Source organism: Cucurbita maxima, unplaced genomic scaffold, assembly GCF_002738345.1.
Source record: "Cucurbita maxima cultivar Rimu unplaced genomic scaffold, Cmax_1.0 Cma_Scf00007, whole genome shotgun sequence".
In the NCBI taxonomy this organism is placed as follows: domain Eukaryota; kingdom Viridiplantae; phylum Streptophyta; class Magnoliopsida; order Cucurbitales; family Cucurbitaceae; genus Cucurbita; species Cucurbita maxima.
Genome location: NW_019272023.1, coordinates 1,260,337 through 1,282,250, shown reverse-complemented (window position 1 = coordinate 1,282,250; position 21,914 = coordinate 1,260,337). Strand labels below are relative to the sequence as shown.

General features: G+C 35.0%; 3 protein-coding genes and 1 long non-coding RNA gene across 6 annotated transcripts in view; 3 read left to right on the top strand and 1 right to left on the bottom strand.

Annotated features, from left to right (window-relative positions):
• The first annotated feature begins 1,878 nt into the window (after positions 1 to 1,878).
• Positions 1,879 to 10,459, top strand: LOC111481556 (pleiotropic drug resistance protein 2-like). Of its 3 annotated transcripts, none has more exons than XM_023127034.1 (20): positions 1,880 to 2,540; positions 2,631 to 2,751; positions 4,198 to 4,286; positions 4,516 to 4,600; positions 5,287 to 5,577; positions 5,681 to 5,771; positions 5,854 to 6,754; positions 6,827 to 6,987; positions 7,099 to 7,202; positions 7,291 to 7,456; positions 7,565 to 7,642; positions 7,739 to 7,845; positions 7,985 to 8,317; positions 8,408 to 8,698; positions 8,776 to 8,859; positions 8,932 to 9,065; positions 9,145 to 9,372; positions 9,448 to 9,619; positions 9,709 to 9,963; positions 10,046 to 10,459. In XM_023127034.1, exons 1-20 carry the CDS (start codon positions 2,185 to 2,187, stop codon positions 10,313 to 10,315), a joined length of 4,317 nt encoding a protein of 1,438 aa, XP_022982802.1. In that variant the 5' UTR covers positions 1,880 to 2,184; the 3' UTR covers positions 10,316 to 10,459. The 3 variants fall into 3 exon arrangements, with proteins under 3 accessions (XP_022982805.1, XP_022982802.1, XP_022982803.1); XM_023127035.1 differs by having other exon boundaries at positions 9,884 to 9,963; positions 10,046 to 10,255; XM_023127037.1 differs by lacking the exon at positions 10,046 to 10,459 and having other exon boundaries at positions 1,879 to 2,540; positions 9,872 to 9,963.
• The window catches only part of LOC111481823, a 25,261-nt gene continuing 11,498 nt past the window's right edge, over positions 8,152 to 21,914 (bottom strand). Inside the window, exons 2-3 of the long non-coding RNA XR_002718101.1 lie at positions 21,890 to 21,892; positions 8,152 to 8,165 (exon numbers count right to left, since the gene is read on the bottom strand). This is a non-coding gene — a long non-coding RNA (uncharacterized LOC111481823). The remainder of the gene's footprint in view (positions 8,166 to 21,889; positions 21,893 to 21,914) is intronic.
• On the top strand, positions 10,974 to 13,496 carry LOC111481700. The gene is made up of 4 exons (XM_023127263.1): positions 10,974 to 11,618; positions 12,649 to 12,716; positions 12,797 to 12,976; positions 13,077 to 13,496. The coding sequence occupies exons 1-4, from the start codon at positions 11,090 to 11,092 to the stop codon at positions 13,245 to 13,247; spliced, it is 948 nt and encodes a 315-aa protein (XP_022983031.1). The 5' UTR covers positions 10,974 to 11,089; the 3' UTR covers positions 13,248 to 13,496.
• LOC111481575 (1,4-alpha-glucan-branching enzyme 2-2, chloroplastic/amyloplastic-like) overlaps positions 14,662 to 21,914 on the top strand; it is a 19,978-nt gene continuing 12,725 nt past the window's right edge. The window contains exons 1-5 of the mRNA XM_023127074.1: positions 14,662 to 14,912; positions 15,281 to 15,441; positions 17,364 to 17,614; positions 19,648 to 19,746; positions 20,909 to 20,951. Coding sequence (XP_022982842.1) covers positions 14,786 to 14,912; positions 15,281 to 15,441; positions 17,364 to 17,614; positions 19,648 to 19,746; positions 20,909 to 20,951 — 681 coding nt within the window. The 5' untranslated portion in view covers positions 14,662 to 14,785. The remainder of the gene's footprint in view (positions 14,913 to 15,280; positions 15,442 to 17,363; positions 17,615 to 19,647; positions 19,747 to 20,908; positions 20,952 to 21,914) is intronic.

Sequence of the window (21,914 nt, the reverse complement as noted above, 5' to 3'; positions counted from 1 at the left end):
TCATGGTCTGAATTTATGGTACATTTTGAAAATTTATTTCAAAATTGAGAAAAATCATTTTTTTTAAGACGAGTAGTCTAAGTCATCAAATATTTTTTTAATTTTTGACAAATATTTTATTTATTTATTTTTAATTAAGAGTCGAAACTTTGCTATCCTATACGCAAGAGCATTGTTACTAGTCCAAGGTCTAGATATATGAAACGTCAACGTTTTAAAACCAAACATTTACCATAAAATGTGCAATTGGTCTATTAGTAGTTACAACATGCATGACCTACCATAGAAATTTTAACAATGTTAGAACCATATGTATTATTTGAAAAAAATAAAAAAAATCAAATCAAATCAATTCTGTATTTTGTATAAACATGGTTTATAAAAACTGATTTAAAAATAAAATACTTGTATGCTTATTGGTACATTTTCTAGTGTTTATAATAAATTTTGTTTTATTTGATGTATTTATCAATTTTAGAGACAACTATTTAAAAATTTATTTATATTAAAGTTAAAATTTGTATTTAAAATATTATAATCGACCGTTGAGTATCATTAGTGGTTAGTAAGTGCAATAGTGAGATAAGATCAATGGTCTCTAATGGTAGATATAGGCGATAATCAGTAATAGTGGTCGTGGCAATGACAACATGTCAAAAGTGGTTATCGTCAATTGTGGCAAGATAAGATGTGGAAAAAAACATGTTCCAAAATTAGAAACTAAGATAAATTATACTATATGGATTGGATATCATATTTTATTTATTTATTATATTTTTAAATTAACACTTTTAATCTTGTAATTTGAATTTAATTTTTATATATAAAAAAAATTATTTCATATTAGTCATTCTTAGATTTGGATTCTACGTGTCCTTAATAATCATTAGATATAAATCTAAGTTATTTATCTCTTTTCATCCAACGATACAAACCCATCAACCACGATCTCGTCAAATATTGATTCACATATACAAGTCACCATAAAAATTTAAAAACTATATATTTCTTTCTACCTTATAAATTATTAAAGGACATTAATATTGGAACGTGACCATCTTTTGATAGTTAATGTTCAAATCTGCCAACAACTTTAAGGGACATTTGGAGCTTCCTTATTGGCCCACGTGTCACATCATTTAATCTTTGAAACAGTGACATTTTACTTCCTTTTTTTCTTTTTGTTAAATCAAAAATAATTTTGTAGCTGTCTTTTTCCTTTTTGAAAATCTCATCGAAATTTTATTGCGACATCGATATATATCGATCTAGCCATGATATATAAATTATATGTTTATTCTGTATTTTTAAATTTTTTTAATATTTTATTATTGGATAATTAAACTTAATGGTGATTTTTTTTTTTAATAAAATAAAATAATAACGCGACCCCTGAGAATAAGGAAGGTTAAGCTAGAGGACTCCACTATAAAACTCAAAGTAAATGCTTGAAAGATTTAAGATAAATTACATATTTAATTCTTGAAATTTTATGTAATAAATCATTAAATTTTAAAAATTATTGATTTAAATTATGTGTTAATAGGTCGTTGACCTATTTAATTGTTAAAAAAATCATACAATTTAAATTAAATCATTAATTTTTCATTAAAAAATCTCATTTAATTCATCTGTGTAAATCTCAATTTAAAAAAGAACAATTTTAATTATCTTAATAAAAAAACAAAATAATATGTGGTGTCAAATCATCTAATTACTAATAAATAAGAAATAACTAGAACAAAGCCATGTATTATATATATAAATATATATCAGTTAAAAATAAAAATAAAATCAAATAATCGAATGATTAAGACCAATTTAAGGAGGAAAAAAAAAAAAGAAAAGGAAAATTTATTTGGAAAAATAGGAAGTCACCGATATAAGTTGGTTTTCAGCTAACAGAAACACGTCGGCCTCAAATAAGAGAGTCGGGAACTTCTACCATTAAATGGATTTGAACCGCCTTATTTTCCTCCCATTAAATCTTCGTCTCTTTCCCTTATCCTCCCCGTCCCTCTGCCGCCCCGCCTTTAATTTCATTATCTCAGGCCGCCGGGGTTCTATTCTCGCCGGAAGAATCGAAGGAAATGAATCAGATGATGCCGAACACTCGTATTTGAATCACTCCATTTCTGTTATCCATTGTTGATCAATGCGCTAGGTTCGTGCGTCGAGGAACTTATGGATACGGGAATAGCAAGGGAGGAACTCGGCCGAATAGCCAGTAGTCGGCGGAGTTGGGCGTCGGTTAGCGTAGGAGAAGTATGGCAGTCGCAGGCGGACGTGTTTACAAGAAGCGGAAGAATGGATGATGAGGAAGAGTTGCGATGGGCGGCGATAGAGCGGCTTCCGACGTACGATCGGATGAGGAAGGGAATGCTTCGGCAAGTTCTGGAGAATGGAAGCGTGGTTCATGAGGAAGTGGATGTAACGGCGTTGGGATTTCAGGAGAGGAAACGGCTGATGGAAAGCGTGGTGAAGGTTGTGGAAGAAGATAATGAGAAGTTTCTGAGACGGATCAGAGAGAGAAGCGATAGGTAAGAAGAATCCGAAACCCTAAAAAGGTAAAAACGGAAAACGCCATTATTGTAATTGAAACTGAAGCTGTGTGATTGCATGATATGCAGAGTGGGGATTGAAATACCCAAAATTGAAGTTCGTTTCCAGAATTTGTCAGTCGAAGGGGAAGTTTACGTTGGAAGTAGAGCTCTGCCCACTCTGCTCAACGCTGCACTCAACACGCTCGAGGTATTTTTCCATTTTCATATTGGATTATTTTTTTTATTTTTATTCAAGAAACAACATTATAATAATTTATTTTGAAACAAAAAATCGACTAGTTCATATTATTTTTGAATTTGATTAAAAATAACAATTTAAAAGAGCATAAAATTTCTATTATTTACTGTATTATAAATAAAATATATAATTTTAAGAGATTAAAGATATTGAAAATTACATAAAAAGTTAGGCACCACATTTATTTTAATTTTGAAAGTTATCATTAAATTATATTTAATTGGAGAAGGCTACGGACCGTTTTCAAAACTTGGCACCTACTCCCTAGGCTTTTAAATGATTTAAAAGAAAAAATAAATATTATTTATCAAAAAGTCAAAATTTTAAGTTTAAAAAAACTTTAAAATTTAGGCCGAAATAAAAAATTGAGACAAAATATTGGAGCACTTTAAAAGATTATTTTTTCTCACATACGTCTACACCAGAAATTATTTTTAAAATAGTTAATTCTATTTTTATCTATACAAAAAGTCTATTTAATTAAATAAATTAATGACGTAATTTTGAACATGAAAATTAGATAAAATAATATTAATGATAAATAATAAGGACCTAAAGGGTTGTTTTTAATCGGTTTATGGATTAAAATAAACATTTTAAAATTTATTTCCCATCATAAATAATTTCAGCTACGAAATTATTCTTTCGGAAATAAAAGAGGAGAGAGAAAATCAATTATTAGTTTTTTCTTTAAGGAATTAGCTATTAATCTTAAAGTAGATATGATAGAAGAAAGGGGCAATTATTTGTTTATCTTAATGTGGAGATGATTAATGAATTATTTAGTGTCAATTTAAATAATTTTATTGTCTTTTGGTATTATTTTAAATTAATCATCCATTTAGCATACTCTTTAAATCCATATTTATTTTGCTAATTGTTTATTTTTATAATTATTTGTTATTTATTTATAATATTAGTTGAGTACTTCGTTATTAGGTATTCGATATTGTTTCCATTATTTATTTTCGTACATATGAATAAAATTAAATCCTTTTTATTTATTGATTTTACTATTTATATTTAATGTTATGTATATCAAACTGTCACAGATTTAATTCCCATAATGACCAAATACCAAAATTTAAGTTTCTCGACATCTCATGTTCGATCCTTAATAGAACTATTGTCCTTTTATTTCCTTTTCCATATTATCAGGGGGGAAAATCAATGAAGAACCGCAATTTGATTATTATTGTAGGCTTAATAATCTAATAAAACAAGGAATATTATTTAGATCTTTAAATCACAGAGAGAGTAAATTCTAATATATATATATATATAATAATAATAATGAATTATAGTAAAAATGAGGGGAATTTTGAATTGTGATAAAAATAAATAAATAAATATCATGTTCTAATTATTTTTTGCTTTGAATGTTATGAAAAACAGAGCTTGCTTGGGTTGATAGGGTTGGCTCCGTCCAAGAAGAGAAAAATTCATATACTTAGAGGTCTCAATGGAATAATTAAACCTTCAAGGTACTGATAAATTTTTTTTCCTTGAGGTATTTAATAAAATAAATTCTTATTATAATGGAGGTTAGAGGTTCAAGTATTTTTGTTGTATTAAAAACGGAAAAAAAAAAAAAAAGTCTTTTACTGTTTAAATTATTGTCGCTATTTTTTTTTTAATCTGTCCTAAGAAACAGTTGCCTGTTTCCAAGGTTGTTTGGTAAATTGAATTTTGACATTAATTTCTGATTTGTAGGATGACATTACTTCTGGGTCCTCCAAGCTCTGGGAAAACTACGCTGTTGTTGGCACTCTCTGGGAAACTCGATCATAATTTGAAGGTTCTTAACTCAATACATTGGTGATTTTTTCTTTCATAATGTTGTTTTAATAAATCAAACCCATGATTTGTTTTAGCCCACGAAGTGTATATAAAATATTATCTAAAAAATCCAACATAAGCACGACCACCTCATAAAGTTAACATAGGGGAGGGAAGATTCTTTTCGCCAAGCCCACCCGTAATAAATATGGTCTTGTTTGAGCTTTTCCTCAAAATTTTTAAAACGGAGAGAGGTTTCCACACCACTAATGTTTTATTTTTCTCTCCAACCGATATGAGATCTTACAATCTATTCTTTTTTAGTCCCAGCGTCCTCGCTGCATACTGCCCGGTGTATGGCTCGGAGAACATTTGTAAAAATCCAAGTTCACCGCTGGCAGATATTGTTCTCTTTTGAAAGCGTGCAACACAGAACTTTCTAGTTGAAGATATATACCTAAATCAGTTAAATTATGCTAATTATGCTTATGATTAAGCGTGTGAATGTTTTAAAGTTGTGGGGTAGATCAAGTTTTTGATTTCAAAACTGATTCAAACTTATGGTAAACAGTCAATAAAAGGATTGATAACAATCAATGATTTTTATTTTGTAAAGTATTTAAAGAAACTATGAGAAAGTTGAGAGGCTCCACATTTAAAAGTTGAAGCAGAAAAGCAAAATAATGATAAGCAAAATGTTAATAGGAAAGTGGAAAAGTGACATATTGCGGACATGAACTACATGAGTTTGTGCCTCAAAGAACCTGCGCCTATATCGGTCAACATGACCTACATTGTGGAGAGATGACAGTGAGAGAGACATTAGATTTCTCTGGTCGTTGCTTGGGCGTTGGCACGAGATATCAACTTTTGACTGAGCTAACAAGAAGAGAGAAAGAAGCAGGCATTAAGCCAGACCCTGAGATTGACGCCTTCATGAAGGCCATCTCTGTTTCAGGCCAAAAAGCAAGTTTGGTTACAGATTATGTTCTCAAGGTTAGCAGTTTCAACAAGTCTTCATTTTTCTATTACATTTCTAGGCCATTTACTTTCACACTGTCCATATTTTGGGCTGACTTGCAAAGTATATTTTGAACAGATACTTGGGTTGGAAGTTTGTGCTGATATTTTAGTGGGTGATGAAATGAGGAGGGGAATCTCTGGTGGCCAGAAGAAACGGGTTACTACAGGTTGAGAATATTCATTTTTCTTTGTTGTTTTTACAGTTTCGTGCAATAAGTTCAATTAAAAGTTTGGACAAAATGTGTGTAGGGGAGATGCTGGTTGGGCCCGCTAAGGCTTTGTTTATGGATGAAATATCAACAGGCTTAGACAGTTCCACCACATTTCAGATATGCAAGTCCATGAGGCAAATGGTTCATATAATGGATGTAACGATGGTCATATCTCTGCTACAACCAGCTCCTGAAACTTATAATCTATTTGATGATATCATTCTACTTTCAGAAGGTCAAATCGTGTATCAAGGTCCGAGAGAAAAAGTGCTTGAATTCTTTGAATTTATGGGCTTTAGATGCCCAAAAAGGAAAGGAGTTGCTGATTTCTTACAAGAAGTGACATCAAAAGAGGACCAAGAACAATATTGGTATAAAAAAGACCAATCATATAGATTCATTTCTGTTCCTGATTTTTTGCAAGGATTCAAGTCTTTTAGCATTGGTCAACAGCTTGCCTCTGATCTTGATGTGCCTTACGACAAATCTAGAGCTCACCCAGCTGCATTAGTCATGGAGAAATATGGTTTATCTAAGTGGGAGCTATTCAGGGCGTGCTATTCAAGAGAGGTACTGCTAATGAAGAGAAATGCTTTTATCTATGTGTTCAAGACGGTCCAGATCACTATCATGTCCATCATTGCTATGACTGTGTTTCTGAGGACTGAAATGCAAGTGGGCACTGTAACTGGTGGAAGCAAGTTCCTTGGAGCCTTGTTTTTCAGCCTCATGAATATCATGTTTAATGGAATGGCAGAAATGGCTCTCACTCTTTTCAGGCTTCCAGTTTTCTTTAAGCAGAGGGATTTCTTGTTCTATCCTGCCTGGGCATTCAGTTTGCCTATTTGGCTCCTCAGAATTCCTCTCTCTCTCGCAGAATCAGGGATATGGATTCTTCTAACTTATTACACAATTGGGTTTGCTCCTGCTCCTAGTAGGTATATATATTTCCTTTCCTTCTCATTTGTTAACAAAAACAAACTTTACTTACCTGGCCATTGAATCTCTAGGTTCTTCAAGCAATTTTTGGCCTTCTTTGCCACTCATCAAGCAGCTCTATCGCTATTTAGACTTATGGCTGCTATTGGAAGAGCGCTAGTTATTGCAAGTACTTTGGGCACCTTTGCTCTTTTAATAGTTTTCTTGCTTGGAGGTTTCATTATTGACAGAGGTAAGTGATTGTTCTTATTTTCTTGTGGCTAAACTTTAACTCTACAACATCTACTCTAGTGGATGAAAATATTTTGTTTGCCAAATTTTGGTTTTCCTTCTGTGCGCATAGAGAACATCGGGCCATGGATAATTTGGGGCTTTTACATTTCTCCCATGATGTATGGACAAAATGCCATTGTCATCAATGAGTTCCTAGATGAAAGATGGAGCAAGGTAAATCTTAGCTTGAAAAACACATTAAATTTAGTTATATGTTCCTTTTTCCATCATAATAACTCAAAAGCATTCTTGCCTAATGCAGAAAAATACAGATAATAGAATTAATGAACCTACTGTTGGGAAAGTGCTCCTTGCAAGTAGGGGTTTCTTTAAGGAAGAAAGTTGGTACTGGATTTGCATTGCGGCACTTTTCGGCTTTAATCTTCTCTTCAACATTCTATTTACAATAGCTTTGACTTACTTGAATCGTAAATAATCTCAACCCTTCATTTATTTAAGAGTATAATTTGATTTGTCCGTTCAAATGTTGATGATTATCACCACTACGGTATTAATCCGTTTGAAACTATATTCAGCGCTTGCCGATGCAAAGGCTCTCATTTGCATGGATGAAGACAAGAAGAAAAGAAAAAATAATAGGTCCAATGCACAAGGTTTGATCTTTGACTTGTAGTTATATTTTCTTTAGTTAGAGCTTTGATATTGAAAGAGAAACCATAGGCATTAACTATGATTCATCAACTTTTCAGAAATAGTAGCTGATTTAGATCCATTGCAAAGGGGAGGAATGGTTTTGCCTTTCCAGCCACTTTCACTTGCATTCAACCATGTTAACTATTATGTGGATATGCCTACTGTAAGTTAACTCAAATTTGTAAGAACCTGTTTGGATTCACTTAGAAAGTCCTTCCAAACAAGTTCCAAGTTTTTGTATGGATAATTTTACAAAGTGGCTGAAACTACTTGATCATTAAACTCAATGTCTTTCCATTTAGGAAATGAAGATGCACGGGATTGAGAAAGATCGTCTTCAACTGTTAGACGATGTCAGCGGAGCTTTTCGACCAGGGGTATTAACAGCTCTTGTGGGTGTTAGTGGTGCTGGGAAAACTACACTCATGGATGTACTAGCTGGAAGAAAGACCAGCGGTTATATTGAAGGAAGTATATGCATCTCTGGTTACCCAAAGAAGCAATCAACCTTTGCTCGAGTAAGTGGTTATTGTGAACAAACTGACATTCATTCGCCTCACGTTACGGTCTACGAGTCTCTCCTCTTTTCTGCTTGGCTCCGCCTTTCCTCCAATGTCGATACCGAAACAATAAGGGTATGTTCTTCCACTAGAAACTTTTGCAGCTTTATGCTTCCAGTTGATGCAGAATGTGGTCGAACATATGACTAATCTTCATTGATGTAGATGTTTGTGGAAGAAGTTATGGAACTAATAGAATTAGATGCATTGAAAAATGCTTTAGTGGGGCTTCCAGGAGTAGATGGTCTTTCAACCGAACAAAGGAAAAGATTGACAATAGCAGTGGAGTTGATTGCTAATCCATCAATCATCTTCATGGACGAACCAACTTCTGGTCTTGATGCTAGATCTGCTGCCATTGTTATGCGTACTGTGCGAAATACAGTTGATACTGGGCGAACCGTTGTATGCACAATTCACCAGCCAAGCATAGACATTTTTGAAGCTTTTGATGAGGTATTATTGAACAGACTCTAAATGATTGTTTCTCGCTACACCGTTTCTAATTCTCCAAACTTCAATGCTTCATGTAGCTACTGCTCTTGAAACATGGTGGACAAATGATCTATGCCGGACCACTTGGTCAGCGATCTTGCAAACTCATTGAATATTTTGAGGTGAGTATATTTGTTTCGGTTCTTTTTCCATTTTCTACCCAAATGTTCAATTTGGTGGCTGTTTGATGACAGGCTATTCCAGGGATTCCAAAGATTGAAGATGGTCAGAATCCAGCTACATGGATGCTTGAGGTTACTGCTCCTCAAATTGAGGCTCAACTAAATATTAATCTTGCTGAGACTTTTGCTAAATCTCCAGCTTATCAGTATGTATGATTGTGCTTTAAGTTCACACAACATCTTGAATTTCTATCATTTTTTTCTCAACACCAATTCTTGTTTCAGGAGGAACCAAGAACTTATACTGGAGCTTAGCACTCCAGCTCCAGGGTCCAAAGACCTAAACTTCCCAACTGAATACTCACAATCGTTTTTCTCTCAATGCAAAGCTTGTTTCTGGAAACAACATCGCTCGTATTGGCGACACTCTCAATACAATGCCATACGCTTCTTCATTACAATAGTTATTGGTATCTTATTTGGTCTAATTTTCTGGAACAAGGGACAAAAATTGTAAGGCTTCACTGACCTGTATTACTCTGTGTTCCTGTCGCATTCTACTTTATTGATGCTTTTATGTTTTTTCAGAGCCAAAGAACAAGATGTGTTAAATGTTATGGGTGCTATATATTCTGCTGTCATCTTCCTTGGAGCTACCAATGCTTCATCTGTGCAGTCCGTGGTTGCTATCGAAAGAATGGTTTTCTATCGAGAAAGAGCTGCCGGGATGTATTCTGCTTTGCCGTATGCTTTTGCTCAGGTGATATTAAATCATCACTCGACCCAAAAGCTTAATCACGAATAAGTTAACTAAAGATTCTAACCTTTTTCCTTTTTTTCCCCCTGCAGGTGGCAATTGAGACTGTTTATGTTTCTGTTCAATCTTTAATTTATTGTGTCATTATTTATAGTATGATTGGATTTGAATGGAAAGTGGGGAAGTTCTTGCTGTTCTGCTACTTGGTTTTTATGTGTTTTACTTACTTCACACTGTATGGGATGATGGTTGTAGCCTTGACTCCAGGCCACCACATTGCAGCCGTTGTCATGTCCTTCTTTCTTGGCTTTTGGAATTTGTTCACTGGTTTTCTTATTCCTCGACCGGTACGCAACGTCCAATTTCGAAATCTCGAACTCGGATAGTTTTGAACTTGTGAGACTCATGGTTAAATCAACACTTTTGTAGGCAATCCCCATATGGTGGAGGTGGTATTACTGGGCTAATCCTGTGGCTTGGACAATTTATGGCATTGTAGCTTCTCAAGTTGGTGACAAAGATATTCCTGTTCAGATACCCGGATTTGGAAATGTAGGACTAAAGATGTTCCTTAAGCAAGGTTTTGGGTACGACCACGACTTCATCCCCGTCGTGGTCGTAGCACACGTCGTCTGGGTTCTCGTCTTCTTCTTCGTGTTTGCCTATGGAATCAAATTCTTCAACTTCCAGAAGAGATAGCCAATCCTGTCAGTGTCCTCTGCACTCTCATGTCAAATTTCTTACTTCATTACTTTCATACTATACCTTTTTGTACCACAGAAATCAATTACTTTAGAGCAATAAATGAGGAAACCAAATGGTAGTACCCTCTTTGCTTGCTCATCTTTGTGCCCATCATAGTGACCAAATGAGAGTTTGTCTGCCCCTCGCTTTGGGGACGTCGGATTTTCTCACTAAATCGAATTGCTTGACGAGACTCGAGAGGTAGATCATTTTGCTTTTCATTTAGGGAAAAATCTAGCGGCTGCCAGTTGGGGCGGACAAAAACATTGACCCACAAACCTGTCTAGAGAGTGGGACGATATAAGCACAAACTTTAAAGATTAAACTTATGCAGGGAATGTCCAATATGAATTTGTTTAAGATGTTGACGTGAAGAAGAAAAAGATAATAGATTGATCAAACGAAACTCGTGTTGTAATGATAAACTCATGTCTGCGAGTTCCATCTAACTCATGTGTGATATCCAACTGGCTCATGGTTGTAGCATATGAATCCATATATTCCACCACATATGTAATTTGAATACATGGAACAAAATTTGGTGTGTTCCATGAACATGATTTAACTAGCTCTTTGAAATAGTTCAAAACCAAAAATTTGTTTATTATTATTATTTTTTTAAAATCCTCTTTGACTAGAAAATAAAAAATAAAAATCCTAACAAGGGATAATTTTATACCAGCTGCCTCAGCCGTACGCAATTCACCACATCGTCTCGTGGTCAATCCGATGTCGCATTCCGATCAAAATCCGGCGAAAACCAGAGTAGTCTGTTGCATTGGCGACGTCCATGGATACATCACCAAGCTTCGAAATTTATGGTTGAATCTCGAGTCCTCCATTGAGCCATCGGATTTCAATTCCGCCCTCATAATCTTCTTAGGCGATTATTGCGACAGGGGATCGAATAGCCGAGAAGTAATTGATTTCTTGATCAATTTACCCTCCAGATATCCAAGCCAGAAGCATGTTTTCCTCGCCGGAAATCACGATTTCGCGTTCGCCGCTTTCCTCGGAATTTTGCCTCCTCCGGCCGATGGGTCGGCTTTTAAGGATACGTGGACGCAGTTCGAGGAGAACGAAAAGCGAGAAGGGTGGTTCAGAGGTAAGGGGTACGAGAATATGCATTTGCAAGGGAGAAGATGGGGTGGGAAAATTACGGTGAAAACCAATTTGGCGAAGGGGACTGAATATCAGGGTTCCATTTATGATGCTGGACCGACATTTGAGTCCTATGGTGTTCCTCATGGCTCTGCTGGTATTCTTCTCTTCTTCCTTTTCCTTTTACTTATTGGTGGAATGTTACCTTGAATTCATTGCATTTTGAATTTTCCTTTTCATTCTTGATGAACAAAGCTTTGGATAGTGAGGATTAGCTCTGGGTCTTAAACATTTTTAAACCCATACCTCTCTGGAATAGATATCATTTTATCCCCCATGGACCCTTCCTTGAACAGGTTTTTGAGGTTTTGATCTATGCACAACAATGGATGCCCTGTTTTTTTTGGTAGGAACTGATAAGAAGTAAATTTAAATTGTGAAGAATAGGTAAGTTGCATTAAGATTGATATAATACACGTATGGAATAGGTTTCCACCCCCTCTTATAAAGAATGTTTCGTTCTCCTCTCCAATTAATGTGAGATTTCACAATCCACCCCTTTTTGGGCCCAACGTTCTAGCTGGCACACCGCTCAGTGTTTAGCTCTGATACCATTTGTAACAGTCCAAGCTCACCGCTAGCAAATATTGTCTGTTTTGATCCGTTACGTATCGCCGTTAGCCTCAGTTTTAAAATGTGTTTGCTAGGGAGAGGTTTTCACACCCTTATAACGAATGTTTCGTTCCCCTCTCCAACTGATGTGGGATCTCACAATCAACTCCTCTTGGGAGCCTGCATCCTCACTGGCACACCGTCCAGTGTCTAGCTCTAATATCATTTGTAACACTTTAGCCCGTTACGTATTACCGTCGGTCTCACAGTTTTAAAATGCGTCTACTAAAAAGAGGTTTTCACACTCTTCATTCCTCTCTCTAACCAATGTTGAACCTCACAAGGGCAATGAAGGAAGCGGTGGGCACTTTGACTAGCTACCATCTTCTGCACATACTAACTTCCTGATAGAACTCCCATGCATAACAAAGACAACTTATGAGAGTTTAATTGCAGAGATTCTTGCAGGTTTCTGGTTATAATTTATAACTAAATACAGTAGATGCTAACTTTTTGGTTTGTTCTTGTTTCATAAGTTGAGTATCCAACTAAACAATGTAACCATTCTTTCTCAGATTTGGTGGAGGCAGTGCCTGATGAACACAAGAAGTTCCTTTCCAATATGGCTTGGGTACATGAAGAGGCAAGTCTCCCACTCTCAAGTAAACCACATTCAAAACATATAACCAAAATGAATCTGATGATCTTTGTAACTGATTCCAGGATGATATCTGTTTGGAGACAGAGGAAGGCATCAAACACTATAAATTGATAGCCGTCCACGCCGGTTTAGAGCGAGGGAAAGATGTTGAAGAACAACTGAATTCCTTGAAAGCCAAAGACACCAAAGCACCCAAGATAGAGTGCCTTAGTGGGAGGAAAAACGTTTGGGATATCCCAAATGTGAGTACTCAAAGTCACACACACCTCAGTTCATGCTGTTCTTTCAATGAATTTAAATGGCTTTGCTCCTTAAAACTGGATTGTTTCTTGTTTCTTGCAGGCACTGTCTGAGAAGCCAACAATCGTTGTAAGTGGACACCATGGTAAGCTTCATATTGATGGCTTAAGACTCGTCATTGATGAAGGTGGTGGGCTAAAAGATAACCCCGTAGCTGCCATTGTGCTTCCGTCGATGAAAATTGTGCGTGATATTGATAACATGAAACATTGATCCTTCTTTCAGCTGATCATCGTTGGGCGGGCGGGCGAGCTTAATATTCATACCCATGAAACGATATTTGTTATTAAAACGAGCGGGCGGGTAAGAATGTAATTGTTTTTAGTTTCCTATTTACTTAGAAAAATCATGTTGGAAATTGAAAGGGTTATTTGGATTTATTATTATTGGCACAGCATATTCCTTCTTTGTTCTTGATTTCCTTTAAAGAAGATATGGACACTATAGTCCTCTTTCAATGTCTCTGTCTATGTTTTAGAAAAATCCTACTCAATAGCATTAATTTATTATGTATTTTTTTAAAGGTTTAATGGTATTATTTAAAATTTTGAAAATATAATAATATTTTCTAGACAAAATACAAAATTTAGCGATTATTTTTATTAATTTATTCTATTTGTAAATAAGCAAAATATGTTATGCCTTTTAAGTTTAGCCTTCCACAAATGACACCCACGTAGTCACGTGACCCACCACCTTTTTCCATGATTTGTTTTCTTTGACAACACATTAAACATTTTTTTTATTTCCCTCTTTTTATCATCATTTTTTTTTTCTCATAATAGCTTCTCGTTAAATTTTGTACGTATTTTACTTCAAAAAAGAAGTTTCACTGAGATTTTTCATATTTTTAGTCCATTTTGGTACTTTGGTTCATTTTCTCGTGACTTATTTAATTTTCGTATTTTTATTGGGTAAATAAAAAGTGTTTGAAAATTGAGTTTAAATTCCGTGTGAATATTTACTTAATATCTTCAATTATATTAATGTTGACATTGGGTTAGATTACATCGTAAGCAACGTAACAATTTGATCTGATTTTAAATAATTTAAAATTAATGTATTTTTTTATTCGCAATTAATATAGTTTGATAGATTATATTTATTTATTTTTTAAATGGTGAACATATGTTAATACTCCCAATTATCCTTATCAACATATTTAGAAACAAAAACATAATAATTACCAACTAAATGCATCATACTTCAATATAAATTATTATCAATTAATTAACATATTTTACATTATAGATTTGGTATAATATTAATTTATATATTATGCTATATATATCTACATATTTTAATTTCAACAATTAAATGGGGTTATAATCTGAAATAGACATTTATTATAATTGTCCTTTTTTATGTAATTATGGATTTTTAATATCAAATCTGATAAACTACTGAGAACAGTCTAAAATGGTACTTTCACCTTTTTAATTTTTAATTTTTTTTTTTTTTCAGAAATAGATTTAGAACTTGGCGTCGAATGTTGAAAGGCGCGCAAAATTATTAGTAAAAAAAGGAGTAGGATGCGGGACCCACGTACCACGACTGTCCACGTGTCATCTAACCTCCCTCCATCTTCCTTCTCTCGCGCGTCGTTCATTTCTCTTTCTTTCCTGAATAGTGTATACATACAGATTCACTTTTATTTTTCTCTCTTAACTGTCTTCACGCAGTTTCATCACCTTCATTCAATCTCTCGCTGCTTCCATTTTTCTCAACCTTTCTCTTTTTCTCGTCGGAAAATGGTTTATACGATCCCAGGGATTCGGTTCCCTGCAGTTCCGCCAATCTGCAAGTGCTCTGGCTCCACCGTTAATGGCGACAGGAGGACGCCGATGTCTCTCTTCCTGCGGAAGGACTCGTCTGCCAGTACTCATCTCACTTTTGCATTTTCATTCCTAATAATGTTTTTACTCTTTTATAAGATGTAGACTCCTGGAGCTCCACTTGATTTTCTTGTTTGATTAGTTTTTTCTGCTTATCTTTTCCTGAAAATGTCGTTTCTATGCGTTGAAAGGTTGATTTGGATCACTGGCGTTGTATGTAAGTGTATGTTATGTGATAAGAGTTTCCCGGCTGGTTATCACTACGGGGTGTATTGTGAGTTCTTGTTTGTTTAGAGGACTTGTAAACGGATTAGTTGTTAATGAACTTCAGTTCGTGCTTGTGAAATTAATTAATCTGTTTCCGGAGATTTGTTCTTCTGTCCATGGAATTGAAGCGATCCTTGTTTGCAGGGAAGATTGTTGTAAGCAAGTCTACTCATGATTCTGGTTCCGTATTGTCGACTGCAAATGCTGCTTCTGACAAGGTCCTGGTTCCTGGGACTGGAAGCAATAGATCTTCGACTTTGGCCGGGCTGTCTGAAACTTCTGACCCTGCCTCCGAGGACACTCAGGTTAATGATATTATGTTATTGATTTTACTGAGGTTGTTACAGCTTTTATTGCGATTTAAGCTGAAATTTAGATTTTAAACCATTTATTCGATATTGGAGGGCCAAATTTCTGTTAAGAAACCAATATCATGAATGACTTTGTTCACACTAATGGTAATGATTCGAAAAATATTCATATTATGTGATATGGAAGAATACTTATCCTAGGAAAATTAAAATTTTCTTATGGGAACTTAGTCACGGTGGACTTTGATAATAGAGCTGATTGCTTATAAAGGAGAGTGACTCATTTCGCCCTCTCTCCATATTGGTGTGTCATGTGCTTTTCTTCCTCAAAGCATCCTTGCTATCTTTTTGCTCATTGCACCCTTCTCAGTATTGGAAAACAGTGCTTGATGCTTTTGGTTGGTCTGTGGTTTTGCCAAATGACATGTCGGCTAATCTATCTTCAGTTGTTATGGATCATCCTAACCATGGGGCACATACACATCCTTTTAGAGATTATGGATTTTTTTTTAATTTATTTTTTATAATTTCTAGTGGGAGATCTTTGTTGTAGTTCACCTCTTGGTGTTGGGAGCCCATTAAGCTTCTGTTATTTCATTCACCAATGAAATCGGTTTCTCTTCTCAAAATAAATAAATAAAAATTGCTGCTAAGAAACCACAGCCTTATAGTCAGTCATAGGTGCATTGTCGATGGACTTGCATGGCAATGTGATGATATAAAAGAAGTTTACATGGTATATGGAGTTATGAAAGGTGTGAAATAAGCAGGAAGGTTAGTTTTTGTTCTGGGTGATATAAATTATTTTTCATGTCAATAATAGAAATTCAATTACGCGGTTGAAGACAAAACCTGTCACTGGATGGCCTTCTGTTCTAAATAAAAATTGAGACTGCATACAAGTGTCCTTCGTCGGTAAAAAAATAATTATGCGGAGTTGCAGTTTGCAAATGCCGATATTCAAAGAAAATAAGTTTTGGTTTGGACTGTTGTCAAGGAGGGCTTAGCACTTGCGACAAAGTTCAAGAGAGACATCGTTACCTACTACCAAACGTGTATATTTTTTCAATTCTTGCTGTGACTGCTGTCTGCTTGCTTTTGAAATGCCTTTTCTCTCAATTATTTGAAGGGAGCCCTTTTGATTTCATTGACTTGGCTTTCCCTGGACCAGTCCTCGGAACCTTGCATCTTTCATTTGTGGTTTCACCAATCTCAACAAGAAATCTTTGGGCATTTGTTCTTATTAATTTAATAACCAAAAATGGATCTAATTGCATTTGACGCTCTAAATGTTACACGGTTAAAGCTATTCTTAGTTTTATTTTATTTTACATTTTGTAGAGGATGGACGGATCTTTCAAGACGAGTTTAGGATTTTAGGTCTGTGGTCTGATTTGTTTCTCTTTGGAGCTCTTCTTCCAAAGCTTTTTCTTATTATTTTGCTTCCAATTGGAGAGCTGTTTTTATATCATTGAAGTTTTTGTATATGTCATTCACATAAATAAATACTTATACATAATAAAAAAAACTACAATTGAATTCTAATTCTCAAAGATCATGCCATTAATTATGTTGGTAACCTCTTTGAGTTGTATGAAATGGTTCTAACTATATGTGAGATGTTTTAAATCTCCAGGGGTGTACAAAGAATCCCCAAACCTATTTTAGAATCAAGTCTACAAATCAGCCATCTAGCTATCCTTGCTCTGATTTAGTACTGTTTGTAAAAAATTTCTATTATCTAGGCCCGTTCAATTACGTTTTTCATTCTAAGGATTTTCATTCAGGATAGCTTTTGTCTGTTAGTCGTACTGACTTGATGTCTTTATTTTGTCTTTATACTCATGTTTACTTTCGTTGCCACATCTATTCTCTTCTCAATAAATTAATTTCATTGTTTTGTAATATGGTTTCAGGTGCTTCATGATGTAGATAATCAGACTATGGAAGCTGATGAGAAGCTTATTGAAGAAACAGATCAAGATCATCAATCATTGCCAGTAGATAATGTTGATGGTGATCAAGCACCGCTGGAGGAGATATCAATTCCTTCAAAAAGTAACAACGCTGATTTCACTGTGAGGTCCATTCCTCCACCTGGCGGTGGACAGAGAATCTACGAAATAGATCCATATTTGTTGAATCACAGAGAACATCTTGATTACCGGTAAGTTTGTTAGTCATCCTTGATAGGTATCACTTCCATTAGACCTAGAATAAGTACAGCACGCAATAAGGCATCATCCTGAACAAAGCAAGGGGATTCCAAAATTACATCCACCCGATATTGATAAAAAGAATTATATTTACAGAAAGGATCTTGAAAAGGAATTTGGAAGATTTTGGACTATATAATACCAAAGCTCATTCACTTTCTTTAGAAGTATCCTTGAAAAATATAGTTTCTTGGTAAGTTTTCTAAATAGTCCCCTTCATTGCATTTTCTGAGACGACTTTGCATTTCATAGGAAAGGATGATCTCTCAGGATTTTTTTCAGGGTTGGAGAAAGCATTCAAAGGGAAAGACCAAAATTCATTCTTGAATTAGGGACATGACAATGCATTCATAAATGGTTTTGATACTCCCCTCCCTCTTACAAAGGTAGCACGTGTTAGGAGAGAAGCAACATCAACATGTAATACCATCTGTCCTTTATTAGGGTGTCAACCAACATACTGACGAAGAAAAGTCAAAATACCAACAAACCACGAACTAACAAGCAGGCTTAATTAACAACTAAAATCAGTTAAAAATTAATCCAGCCAATTATTTAGATTATTCCTAATCCTATTACATCACTTTATTCTCCTACACCATACTATCATTTCCATATTAATAATGAGTTACATTTCCTAAGAAAAGGTGAGTTACATGAATTTGTTGCCTTTCCATTTTCTTGATCTTCAGTTCTTCATTCCTCTAGTATTTATCAATTAAATATCGTAGGTAATCTTGCTTTTGGAATTAATAGAGATCTCCCAATCCAAGCTGAAAATATGGAATAAATGATGCCAACATGCCAGGGAGAAGGAGCACTCGATGAGTATGTGATTTTGCTCCTCACAATTTGCCCAACAAAGAAAACGTACTGAAGGCAGCAAGGAAGGGAAAGGGATTTTCCTTCTAAGAAATTTTTCTTTGTTTGAAACATATTAGCGTGCATGTCACTTCTACTAGACATCATTTGGTATTCAAATGGATCCGACCAACTTTTCATTTATGACCTGAGATTTCAAGGACTAAAATGGGCCATTACTGAAACATCGGTGCAAAAATGTAAGATGCTGCAACCTAGGGATCAAAAGTAATGAGCCCAAACCTTGAGGACTAAAAAAGTAGCTAACTCTTTCTTAAAATACTCCAGACTAGCAATATATTGTGCAAATGTACATAACATAATGCAGAGAAAGCATGGCAACAAAACACATGGAGGCTGTTTTAAAAAATTAGGAACTAAAACACATATTGCTAGTTAACATAATTAGAAATAGTGGGCGGTCTCAAGTAGTGTAGTTTTTAGCTACTTTGCCTCTCCGGTAAATGGAGTAGCCCATTATTTGGGCCCATTATTCAAATCCTATTCATTAGGCTCATTTATGTAAATATTTTCTGGGTGTTCTTTCCTTTCCTTCTCTACTGTTATTTTTATCCTTACATATAGTATTATAATTAGGGCTTTACCCATGTCATTTGGTAACATGAAAAAATGCTATATTCAGACCATTAGAATTTTCCTAGTGCGCAGGCTGAATTTAGTGCTATGATACATGACAAAGGATGTCATAAAATAAAATATTAATAGAATTAAGGTCATAGAAGGATGTGAAAATGTTTTATGATAATCAAGTAGCGATTGGGCGTTCTTGTTTTGTAAGATCAACTTTGACTTCATGATAGAAGAGGATTGAGCATGGAATAATCACTTTAGTTTATGAACCATCAATACCGTGAACTACAGATCTCCACAACAGGACCCTTCCTAGAGTCCATTTTGAAGATTTAATGTCAAAGGTTTGTGTAATATATTTGGTTTTGTAGTAGGTATTCTCCCCTCCTTATTTGCATAACCACATTCCTTCTCTTTTTTTTCCCTTAAATTGGCCATTCGTCTAGTAAGTTGGCACAGCTTGTAAGATATATTTTAAGGTGTTTTTTCGTAGCATACTGAATAAAGTTTAACCATTTCTATACGTTTTTAGATATGGACAGTACAGAAGGATGAGGGAGGCTATTGACCAAAATGAAGGTGGTTTAGAGGCATTCTCTCGTGGATATGAAAAGCTCGGTTTCACACGCAGGTAACTTTCTTGGTTTCTATGTGCGGCCTGCGTGTCTCTCTCTCTCTCTCTCTCTCTCTCTCTCTCTCTCATGCACACGCACAAACTCACTCACTCACTCACACACACACAAGTGTGAACTCTGATTCTGACCTCCTTATGATTGGCTTTATATGTAACAAAATTTGAACCTTTCATATAATAATTTTTCTATCTATTCTTTTACTGCTGTTGTATGGAGAATATATTTGTATGCAGAAAATAAAGTATGGCAAGAGGCATGTATATATTTCAGCAATCTCAGGAAAATAAGGAGACAAGTATGCAGAAATATGGAAATAATTGATGAACAATAAATAACGGAAAAAATATGTGGTCTTACCATCTCCTACTTTCAGTATTTGGTGCTTTCAATCGGCAGTTGCCTGTGAGTCAATATGTGTATATTTACTGAGGAAGGAGTAGGTTTTTTGCAATCCGAAGTGACAAAGGTGATTTTGGAAGTAATTGTTATAGTATTGTGAAGTGGTGTTTTTTTTTATCTCAAATAAAAAGTTTCCGTAAGTGACAGGTTATTTTGGAAGTAATTGTTATTGTGAAGTGGTGCTTTTTTTTTTTTTTTTTTAATCTCAAATAAAAAGTTTCCATAAGCCTACTTATTCCGGAAACCTAGGGTCATGTGAAGGCCAGTAGTTAAGACAATTTTCAATTTTGGTGAAACTTCTTTTGTGGCTCGATTATTTCATCACAGATACTCTTGATTAATATCATTTTTCTATCATTACGTCCATAACCTAATTTACGTTAATATATCTTGAATAATTTCATTCAGTACCCTGTGATAGAGTTTACTTCAGATTTAAAAAGGTTCATAGAAGTGCAAGCCTAAGGGAAAATTCAGTACACCTTTCTCTCCCATTTGTTAGTTTTTCACCTGAGTACTTCTCACCCTAACATCAGCTATCCTTAATGGCCACTAGGTGTGCACGCCTTTCCCACCTACTAGTTAGCTACAAATAAGGCCCCCCACTTTCACTTCTTTCCCACTAGTGCACCCTCTCTTTCTGTTATGTATGTTAATAATAGCAGGTCCAATCGCCTTTTTCCTATACACCGTTATTTAAACTATGCATGATAAATTTCTTGTATGGCAACTAAATTTGTTCTCAATTGGTTTTTTCAGTGCCACGGGTATCACGTACAGGGAATGGGCACCAGGAGCCATGGTCAGTTTTCCCCTACTTTTTTCTTTATAAAAGAATTATTTTAATTATTACTATTATTTTTTATTGAGAAACATAGATTCCTTCATTTCATTGATGAGATAGAAATTATAAAATATGACAGTGTCAAAAGGAATTACAAAAAACACTTAGGACAATGAGAGAAGTGAGGTTGTATGATATAAAATGAGGGTGTAATTTACACCAAGAGATAGCAATGTAGGTAAGATGATCAAAAAATTCATTAAAGGTGGTGGCTTTATCCTCAAAGATATGACGCTCGCACTCTATCCATGTAAAACCAAAAGAAAGCTTCGATGAAGCAATTCCATTAAACTCCCTTTTCCTTGCCAAAAGGATGACTCATAAGGACCACTTCTAGAAATGTAGTCATATTTCCGGGAAGAGCTAGGTTCCAATTGAAAGTCATGAGGATAAACTCCCGAAAAGAAACTGCAAAGGGCAAGTTATGAAGAGATTGAGCAAGGTTTCATCGTTCTTTTGGAAAATGACTCCCCAATTCGGAGAAGTAGCATTCCAAGGAGCTTTTTATTGAAGTCACAGTGCAAATGCTTCCATGTCTAAGCTCCCAAATGAAAATTTAATTTTCCCTTACTTTAATGATGGGATTTTCGTCAAAATTGTAACAGGTGTACCGGAAGCTATTCCAGTAATAGGGTCGCCTTTGGTAGAGTTATTACGCGGAAGTGCTAGTGTGGGACAATCTACCTTGACTCGTTTTTATAGTTTACACACTTTTGTATTACCTCTTCTTACTGCCATATTTATGTTAATGCACTTCCCAATGATACGTAAGCAAGGCATTTCTGGTCCTTTACAGAGAATTGAAATCATAGATTTGCAATTAGATCTTTTTGAGCTGCTTGCTTTGGCATACACTATATAGGGACCGTAGCTCAACATTATGTTGGATTTCAAACCTTCTCAATGTTTCATATGTACGTA